The sequence below is a fragment of the Alligator mississippiensis genome, chromosome 12 (assembly GCF_030867095.1).
Source record: "Alligator mississippiensis isolate rAllMis1 chromosome 12, rAllMis1, whole genome shotgun sequence".
Taxonomy (NCBI): Eukaryota; Metazoa; Chordata; order Crocodylia; family Alligatoridae; genus Alligator; species Alligator mississippiensis.
In genome coordinates, this window is record NC_081835.1 from 59,527,781 (window position 1) to 59,538,130 (window position 10,350).

Here is a 10,350-nt window from a genome sequence, read left to right on the forward strand (position 1 = left end):
GCTCCTCTGATGCTGTGGTGGAGACCAAGCCAGACAGGAAGCCAGCTTAGCTTCCCAAGGCAGGCAGGTAGTTGGTGCCCTGCCTTCCTCAAGGAGGAACCTGTGGGCTCATTGCTGAAATCCTCTCTCTCTCTCGGCTCTTGTCCCTACAGCCACAGGGTGACAGCAGCACAGGTGGAGTCTGTAGCTAGGAGAGCGCTGCTGGCTTCCAATGCCAGCTATATCCTCCTGCAGAGCATCCTGGAGGACAACTCAACCCTGGAGGCCAGGAGTGAACTGGAGGACAGGTGAGAACTTGGCGGTGTCTGCGGGAATTTGGTGCAGGATGGTGGGTATGGACAGCACCCTGCCAGTGTGTCTCAGCCCTGGCCTGGAGGGAGTGGGGAGCTCTGTCTTCCTGCCCATTCAGCCCTTGGCCCCTCTGCTGAGCCTGCCAGCTGGGCAGGGCCCATTGTGGTGATTTGGGGATGCCAGCACCTGTCAGCATGGAGCTGGACTGAAACCAACCCAGCTCATTGCATACAAGCCTGTAGCATCAGGGGGGACTGTGGGAACAGGCTGATCAGGGGTGGCATCTCCTGTCGCTCCGAACCCCCAGGATCGGGGAGGAAGGAGAGGAAGAGGAGCTCAGAGAGTGCACCTAGAGGAAAGCTCAGGGTGGCCCTTAGGTAGTGCTGGCTCCCAACCACCATCAGTCTGGAGTACACTCAACACTTGCAGGCTGGAGGCGCTGTCCCCCGAGGCAATTCCCAGAGCCCTCCATTGCTGGCCAAGCCTCAAGTCACACTTTGCTCTGCCTACCCCCTTCTTTTAGGTACCAGGACATCCAGCAGGCCCAGGAAGAACTGGCTGCCAGTGCGCTGGAGGCAATGACCGAAGCCAAGAGGGCCTTTACATCTATCCGTCAAGCCACTGCAGACATGGCCAAGAACCTGTCACAGTGGAAAGCCCCAGAGCTGGTGGGCAGCAAGTACAGTGCCTCATGGTAGTAGGGCTGGGGTGTATCGCCCATCTGCTTTCCCCGCCTTGCCCGGCAATGGGTCAGTGTGGGCTCCTGGAGGGTGGAAGAAGAGCTGGGTGTCTGTGGATAAGATACTTAGGAAACCCATCAGCATGGCATGCATGTTTTGGTGTCCTTATACTCCAGTGTGGGGGGCGTTTATCAAGGGCCACCAGAGACAGAGGGGCTTGCGCTGTCACTTAGTCTAGTGGTTCTCAACCTTTTTTGTACCAGGACCCATTTGTGAACATTGATGGCCAGTCTTGACCCAGTGCCCCTCAGTCCTGACCCGCTGCCCACTGACCCCAGACTCCAGCCCCCCAGTGTGTGCAGCAGGGAGTTGGTGTGTGAAGCTTGGAGGAGGCTAGGTGCACTCTCTGAGCTCCTCTTCCTCCCTCCTTCCCTGATCCTGGGGGTTCGGAGCAACAGGAGATGCCACCCCTGATCGGCTTGTTCCCACAGCCCCCCCTGATGCTACAGGCTGGAGCCCTCAGCCAGGAGCTGGAGGAGCTGGAGCAGGCGGTGGAGGAGAAGGGGCATCTGGCTGTTGAAGCATCCCATGCTCTGGCAGCTGCCTCGCGCCTGGAGCTGCAGAAGGCTCTGTCGTTTGAGCAGGTGAGTATGCTGGGCCGCTCTCTGGCAGGCAACTGCCTCCCAGGTATCTCTGCATCAGCTGCAAATTTGGGGGTGGGAGAGAATTGCAGAGCACAGCAGCACAAACCAAGGCTGGCAGAGGGGTGAAGGGGTTTTCTCCTGCAGCCAGCCTGGGCAGGCAGAGCCCTGTGCAACTGCAGCCCCAAGGACTGCCCCATCTCCTGCCTGGTGCTAGGCCCTGTATTACAGCATCAGGAAACCCTCTGGCCATGGAAACTTGGGTGAGCCCTGAGGCACTTGTGATGTCCCACTTCCAGTGGGATCACACCTGCAGCTGAATGCACTCGGGGAGCAAGGGGTCAAGGGCAGTGAAGACAGTGGATATTTCGAAGGGAGATGTTCTTCCCCTGGGAAAGCCAGGGCTGAACTTGGATGTCAGTCTTCTCCCCAGGGCCTTGCAGAAGCAGAGGGTCACCCTGCAATGGGTTTTGCCCCTCTGCCACCTCTGTATAAGAAGCCCATGCATTCAATACTCAGATGCACACCCCAGATCTCAAGCCTGCCTTGCCTTTTCCCTGCAGCTGCGAGAGCAGGCAGATACAGCTCTGACCCTGGCAGCCTCCTCTGTGTCGCATGGGAAGAACGTGGTTTCAGAAGCCAAATCCCTGCTGTCCAACCTGGAAGGTATAAACTGCTGCCTACAGCCTTCCCCTCCATCCCCTTTCACCTGGCCAGTGCTGGAGGTGGGAAGGTAGCTTTGGCTCTGTTGGATCCTCAGGGAGTATTTATAGCTCAATGAAGGGAAGCCCTGTATCCCCAGAGGAGGACGTACAGGCTTTAATGTGTGTATATATGTATATATATATATATACATATATATATATATAAACAGCATCAAGCAAAAGCTTTTCTTCACACACTGTTATAATAAACGCACCTGCAGATCCACGCTCCTGCACATCCGTCTGCAGGCCTTTCCCTAACCCAATCTCAGTCTCTTAGTCCTAGCCCCGATTTTGGGGTTTACATTCTCAGTTCATTCGCTGTCCTTGTCGCTGTTGCTGTCAAGGTTGTTTCCGCTGCCCAGAGGAGGACATGCAGGCTTCCTTTATCTGGCAGGGTCCCAGGACAGAAAGAAAGAGAAGGAGAGAGAGAGAGAACACCTGCCTCTGCCCAAGAGAATCACTTTATGGGAAAGCTAAACAACAAATTAACTAGCCTTCAGCTTGGGCAATGGGAGTGTCCAAGCAAATGCCCAGCAGAAGGGGTATAGGTGATACCAAAATCTCTGAGCTCTTTCTCAGTTCCTCCAGTCATCACGCCCTCAGAGCCTGAATTCCTCATCCTCTTCCCCACCGCTGTTCCTCCCCTTCACAAGCACAGATGCATAATCATTAATGGCATGCATCTATCTATGCTTGGATTGCGCATATGTTAATGAAAGGCGTTGGTCTTGAAGACACCCCCTCCCCTGTTAAGTGAAAAATTTATGGTAAAGCTCCACATTCACTGATTAATAATGACCCTTTACCTATGAGAGGTTATCAGTTAAGTTTCAGCTCTTTTAACACTCCTTATAGTACTGGGTTTCAATTACTTTGTGTGACTGGTCAAGCGCTTCTGGTTCTTCCTGTTGGACTCAGTGAAAAATAGAGTCTGGCCTTGGGAGTCTGCCGTTACGCAAGGTTACCCCAGTATTTCTACTAGTTTAGTTATACATTTACAGCCACCTTGTGTGGGTGGAGATGCTTATGCCAAAGCCTGTAGGGCAGTGACTTTCTTTTGTGGATCTCTAAAAAATTTTGAATGGAGGTGCAGACTCCTTGGGATTTAAAGTGTGGGTATTCACATACATTTGATTGATCATAGTCATCTTACACGGAGCCCTTAATTAGTCTGCAAACCCCCAGGGGTCTGGGGACCATGGGTTGAAAACCACTGCTCTGAGGGTGGTTGGAGGATGCTGAGTTCTTGGTCTGGTTCTGCTGGGCTTGGTTCTCTCCTGCTGTGCAGATCAGGATGGCTCCAGGAGGCTCCTTGGGTGTCCTGGGAGGGTAAAGGATGGGGTGTGTATCCTTCTGTGTCTGCAGGGGCAAAGAAAGCACTGGTGCGTCAGAAGAGCCAGGCCATCCTGAGCAGGAAGATGGCGATGGTCCAGGACAGAGCCATCACCGACGCCCAGAGGAAAACCAAGCAGGCAGAGAGGATGCTAGGAAATGCTCCATCTGTTTCCTCCATGACCAAGAAGACAGTCAAAGAAGTGGAGAGAGTCACAAGGGAGAGCACCAAGGTCTGAGGGGCTCAACTGGTGCAAGGCCAAGGGGCCTCAGGAAGGTGTTTGGGAATAAAGTGTGAGCTGCAGGGGGCTGCAGTGCGGGGGGCTGCAGTGCAGCCATCCCAAGCCTCCCTTGCCAGTGCCCCTTCAGCATAGCCTGTCACCCTCCAGGATCCCCACCTCCAACCTGTTTGCAGCCTCCCGTTTCAGGGGCCTGCCCACAACACCATCCTCCCCAGCAGTGCCCCTGCCTTTCCTCAGAGCAGTTCAGGGCTTTCCCTGATCTGCCAGCCTGCCTCAGCCCTGCACCCCTGGCCTCCACCCAGTCCTGCCCTCTGGCATGCATCTAGCTTCCCTTGCTCTTGAGACCCAAACCCCACCGTGGGCAGTGGAGATTAATCACAGTTCTCCAAGGGGCCTCAAACTCACAGTGCCTTTGCACTCAAGTCTGGTTTGAATCCCTTTTCTTGGAGGGACAGGCCAGTGCACAAACCCCCCAGCTCAGCACCTTCCCCCTCACAAGCTCTTGACTACCTTCATGGGGGAAGCAACCTGTTGGATCATGCTAAGATTTCCTTCCATCCAACCTGCCTGGCTGCAGGGCTGCACCCTCCTTTTCTCACAGCCTGAGGCCAGAAGGCACCATTAGGACATCTGCCTGCCTCATATCACCCAGCTGTGCTGGCATCCTCAGTGCCAGGGTGTCTGAGCCACCATGGGGCTGGAGGTGGGGAGGGGAGTCATGCAGGGAAAACTCTGACTGCTCCTTTCACCTTCTAACCCATGCAGAGAGCACAGGCATTGATGACGGAGGGGAAGCAGGAGCACAGGCATAGCCGCGAGCTTGCCAAGCGCGTAAACCGGACCCTGCTGGAACTCTCCAGGCAGGAGCGGGCATCCGAGGAGCTCCGGGGTGAGCTGGAGCAGGCCGGACAGGTGAGCCATGTCCCGTGGTGCTGCAGGTGACAGGCCCTCTTCTGTCATCCACACCCTGTCCCCGCTGCCCACAGAGGTGTTGTGAGGTCAGGCATGAAGCTGGAAACCCTGACAAGGTCTATGTGTTGTCTGCAGCACTGGGGAGAGACCTGAAGGGCATTGTAGCATGCACAGTACCAGGCTCTGAAGCATTCCTGCATGAGGTCTTTCCCTCACAGAGTGCCAGGCATCCCCCTTCAAGGGGTTCACCTGTTGGCATAGGCAGCAAGACCCCCCCATACAGGAGTGTCTTGGGCATGGCTGATGCCCGTTGTCTGTGTTGGAAGGTGCTGCCGGATGTCAGCGATGCAGACAAGAGTCTCAGAGAAGCCCAGCGCTTGCTGGAGACGGATATTCAGACCCTGAACAACCTGCTCAGCAGCCTGGGTAAGAACCTGCCACTGGCACAGGCTGTAAATGCCTTCACAGCTCTGCCTGCTACCCTTAGGCAGCAAATGCTGCTGGGGGACCCTGATGTCCTTGAGCCCTGAGAGGTTTCTAATCATGGCAACAGGTCCTAAGGGATCAGTGTCCTCACAGGATCTCAGCGGGAGGGGATCCCTCCTGCAAGGCTGCTCTTACTGGAATGCACTGGCAAGATCCTCCTCTCTGAGCGGAGGTATCCAAATGTTCCCCTTGACCTCCAGGAGGGCGCTGGCTGATGTGCTGTCCACACCCAGAGCTGCCCTTACTCCCAGCCCCGATACTGGCTTTGCATTGCATCCCCTGGGGGATTGCTGTAACTTGGGTGGAGCCTTAGAGAAGGCAGCCAGCAATGAGTCAGGGTCTTGGGAAGCCAGGAATGCAGGGTGGGAAACCCAAGTTGTTCTGTGATGATTTTAATGCAAGCTTGTTCCCTCTCCCCTGCCCCGACTTACATCTCCCTAGTACCACTAACCCCCGGCAGTCACCGAATGCCCGCTGCAGGTGCCTGCCCTTTCTGGGGTGTCCCTTCCCCACCACCCCCTGGACCTGTCTTCCCTGAGCAGTGTGTGAGCTCTGCAGGGCCAGGGCAACGGGGTCATTTGGCTGGGATCCGTTCTTCCTCCCTGCAGCCTGCCTTCCTGCCCTCTCTAAGTAAGCTGACAGCAAATCCATGGTGATAAAGGCCTGTGAGCTGTACAGCTGTGCTGTGAAACGTCAATCGTAGTTCACCTGCCTGCCCTTGGGGGTGCTCTTAGTCCTTTGAGCCCCACTGGAGCAGGGGCACTGCTCTGGCTGGCTCGGCTGTCTGCTGTGGGTTGCTTCCCCGCTATCTGCCACAGGTAGCACAGCCTGGAGAGGGAGGCAGCGTCAGACAAGGAACTGCAACTCCATTTCAGTCTCAGTTTTATTCTGTGCAATGAATGCTCCAACCTCTTTCTCCCCATCTTGAATCAGTCATCTGATGCATGGGCCCCAGGCAGGTGTAAGGCTGCTTTCACCTGACTCCAACTGGGATGTCCCTGGCTCCACCCCTCGTTCACTGCTGCCCTCTCCTCCTCCCCCAGATGCGGCAGCCCCCATGGAGGCCATGCTCAATGCCAGCCGCCTGCAGCTGGCCCATCTCCGGCTGCGACTTGCCGAGCCCGGCTCCCTAGCAAAGAAGCTGAGCCACCTGCAGCGGGAGGCGGAGCAGCAGCAGCAGCAGATTGAGGCTTTCGAGAGCGACCTGGCGGAAGTCCTTGCCGACAAGCAGAACTTGGAGGCCATTCTGCAGAGCCTGCCTGAGGGCTGCTCCAGCTGGCAGTGAGCAGAGAGCAGGCCCTGGCCCCGTGCATGCCCCCACCCTCACCAGGAACTTCAGAGCCAAGAGCATCCCGCTGGCTCTCCCAGGGGCACCTTGCACTTCTCCTCTGCTCCTTGCCCCAGCTTCCCATCCAATAACATGTCACGGTCAAGGTGTCTGGTCCTTCCTTTCGCGGAGCACACTGGGATGACAAGCGCAGCCCCACTCTTCTCCCCGTGCCCCCTGGAACTGCGACTTGCAAAGTTGAAGCTTCTTTATGCAGGACATGGAACTGTATGAGTGTGTGGGGAACAGAGGACCATCATGTACCTCCCAGCAAAGTGTGCTGCTTTGGTCTGCCTTCCTCCAGCAAGCATGGAGCACGGTGCATGGAGAGGATTGGATACACGCAAAATTAGGGATAAAAAATGGTGCCCTCCCAGTTTCTCCTGCACACGAGGCCTTCCCATGTGTGCCAGAAGCTGGTCACTATGGGTAGTGTCCTGCACTGGCTTTGGGCATGGGGCTATGAGCTGCTCTCAGTAGGGCTCCTCCAAAGGGAAGTCTGCAACCTGTCTGCTCCAGGAAAGGGAAGGTTAATGGGCACTGGGGTGGGGGCAGAACAGGAGTTTTCCCTGGGCCTGGAGCAGCTGCAGGTGGCTAAAGTTGCTGGTTCTCCCCTCACCATGTTCTGCCTTCACCAAACCAGAGTGAGGCCAATTGTGGAGAAGGCCCCTTTTGTGCTCTCCGTTGGGTTGGTTTTGCATTGGCATCGCTCCTGAGTCCCGTCGCTGTCAGGAGGAGCAGCATCAAGCCCTCAGAGGTGCTTAGCTTTTAAGTTCATTCAAATGGGCACTGGTGCCCTTCCCATTGGGAGCCATGTACTCGTGTAAACCTACAAGTCCAACTGCTGGAGCGGGCTGCAGGGCCCTGTCTGGCAGTGATGTACTTGGCCTGTTCCCTTCCCCGTTGTCCCTAGGAGAACAACTGGGCATCTTCAATCCGTGCACAAGCTCTCCGTTGTTGATCTAAATGTCAAGCTGTTGCCACGTGCCCGGCACAGAAGACACTGTCATTCTTGCTCCTTCCCTGCCTCTCTGCAGACCTGTTGTCTCAGCTGATGCCATGTGTAGCTGTATTCATTTTAAAAATCTTAATATAACACATAGATCACAATTGGCTTCCTAGTAGTGGATGGGTTGTGCAGTGGGGAAGAGGACAGGTCACCCCTACTGCGGCTGTCCCCAGGAAGGCTCCCAAAGCTCTGCCTGACTAGGGTGACAGTACCCTACTCTGTGACCTGGAGTCCCAGCTCCAGCTAGGGGTGAGGCAGGCCTCTTCTCTTTCTCACCCCCTGCTTCTTGCAAGTCACCAGCGGGAGCTCGACCCTCCTGAGCTCCACCTAACAGGGTCACAGGAGGCCTATGGGCCAGGCTGGTGGCTTGGGACCCTGGAGACCTGGGTCCAGTGTGAGGGCATGTGAGGATAAATGCTTAGTGGCAGGTGCATGGTAGAGGGGTTGGTGGCAGCACTGCAGCAGCGAGGGTCTCCTGACCCCCAGGCTCAGGCTTCAGAGCATCAGGGCTCTACCTACAATACTATTAAACCTTGGGGTGCTGGCATGAACGGAAGCAGCTGTCAGCATCTAGTTCAGGTTTGAAAGGCAGAGTGGGGTCTCTGGTAGGTCTCCAGGAGTACTGGGGATCATAGGCGCCAACTTTTATTTTTGCTGGGGAGGGGGCTAAGATGATGGACACGTGGAAAGTGTTGTGTGTTTTAGGTGACAGCCCTCTTCCCAAGGGGGACCAGGGCTCTCGGGCCCCCACATACTCAGCACCTTTGCTGGAGGTGGGGGTGGGGGTGGCACAGGGAAAAGGAGCTTGGAGCAGGGATGTAGGAGCACTTGCTTGGCAGGGTTACAGCCCCCCAGCCCTGCCTGCATGGGCAAGTCGCACCTCCTCCGAGGGGTGTGGGCTCCCAGCTGGTGACTCAGAGCCTTGGCTTCTCCTGCCATGGGCCAGGCCAGAGGCCTCACCCAGCTCTATTGTTCTGCTGCCTTTCTTTGCTTTTTTAAAAGAAAATACTGGGATGGGAGGGGACTGGAGCACACAGCCCAGGCCAGGGCCAGCCTTGGAGACTGACCAGAGAGCTGCTGGAGAAGATCCACCTTACGTCCCCCCATTTCCCCAGCTCTACTGGGGTACCTCTGTGCCTTCTGGCTGCCCCACTCCTGCCATGACAATGCACCCTCCACCCTGGCCCACGCACACTGCATAGCTCTGTGCTGGCCTCTCCTTCCCAACTTATGTTTCAGTTCTCAGCAAGTAAAGTAGAAATCTTGCTGCAGTGCCCTGTTGTGGGTCTATGAGGCGGCCCTTCCTGAGTTCACCTCACCTGGCCTCCCACACCTCTCAGCCAGTGCCCTCGAGCTCTGGGGCACCCACCCTGGCGGTTCCCTGGGCTGGACTCCAGATAGGGAGGCTGGGTCCCCAGGCCTGTTCATAAGAGCTCAGGGGGCCTGAATCATTCATGGCCCACACTAGCCTTCTCTTTGCTGTTCCCTGGGGCCCAGTATATTATTCCCACTGGGCTATGAGAGCTCCCACTAGCACAGCTGTGGTTGGACATATGTAAGGGATCCCTGCAGCCTAGACAGGAGCTGAGTGGGTCCTATGGCCAACGGAGAAAGAGCCAAAAAGTGAACAACATAACCCCTGTGAGTCTCCGGTCCTCAATCAGCTTCAAGCTGGATGATGCCCCCCACCAGCCTGACTAGCAGCTCTCGTGTTCCTCCGCATGCCTCTGTTCCCTGTATGCTGGTCAGAGGATGTGTAGCTCTGGTAGAGACTGGTGGGTCCAAGGGTAATGGACTGGTGGGTCCAAAGGTGGATCCTTTTGACTCTAGGGCACTGCTCTGAGGCTAACACTGATCAGCACCCCCCAGCCGATCTGTGGAGGTGAGCTGAACTGCTCTTTCTCAGCCTTGTGCTTAGAAAACAGGTGTCTGCATCACCAAGCTCCCCAGCAAACTGCTCTTGCCTTTGCACTGGTGCCTTAGCAGACACCTTAGCAGATGCATCTCAGAGCAGGTCAGCAGGGGCCTCTGGGCTTCAGGCTCCAGTCTGACCCCTTCCACCTGTGCCAGGTGTATCATCTCCAGGAATCCTAGTTTTCTTTGATTTTAAAAAATCCCCACTTTTTGGTTTAAAAAAAACTAACCCCAAATCCACATTTTTCCATGATTAAAATGTAACATCACTATGTATGTATGTATGTGTGTATATGTGTATATATATATACACATACATATATGTATATATAGTGATGTTACATTTTAATGTAACATATAATGTACATATATGTAGGCTGGGCTGGAGGTGAAGTCAGGAGGTTCCTCCCAGCCCATTTCTCTCTGACTGCCTGAAAATGCAACCTGCCAGGCTGCGAAACAGCAGGAGCACCTGCAGCATGGCAGGAGGGGCATGAGAAAGGAGAGAGAGGGGTGAGCAGCAGTGGCATGAAGCTGCCAGGGCCGGGTAGGTGCGTTCAAGCTTTAGGTGCAGCCGGTCAAAGAGGGGCGCGAGGGCACCCATGTCCCCTGCAGAGAGTTGCCAATGCTGAATCAATTGCTGGAGGGCTCTGTCAGGTGAACGTGCCCGGGACGCACGATGCCAGCGCGCCCGCGTGCTGGGTGCACCAGCTCCGGTGTCTGGTGCGCAGCCTTTACAGCAGGCGGGCGAATGCGCACGACTGTCACATTTGAAAGCCCCACCGGACTCCTGTAGACATGGGCTTCAA

At 55.7% G+C, this 10,350-nt stretch overlaps 1 protein-coding gene across 1 annotated transcript in view; it reads left to right on the top strand.

The window, feature by feature from the left end:
• LAMC3 (laminin subunit gamma 3) overlaps positions 1-7,728 on the top strand; it is a 32,845-nt gene extending 25,117 nt beyond the window's left edge. The window contains exons 21-28 of the mRNA XM_019475652.2: positions 153-287; positions 815-959; positions 1,463-1,615; positions 2,176-2,278; positions 3,685-3,884; positions 4,659-4,805; positions 5,132-5,231; positions 6,335-7,728. Coding sequence (XP_019331197.1) covers positions 153-287; positions 815-959; positions 1,463-1,615; positions 2,176-2,278; positions 3,685-3,884; positions 4,659-4,805; positions 5,132-5,231; positions 6,335-6,576 — 1,225 coding nt within the window. The 3' untranslated portion in view covers positions 6,577-7,728. The remainder of the gene's footprint in view (positions 1-152; positions 288-814; positions 960-1,462; positions 1,616-2,175; positions 2,279-3,684; positions 3,885-4,658; positions 4,806-5,131; positions 5,232-6,334) is intronic.
• Positions 7,729-10,350: the final 2,622 nt, after the last annotated feature.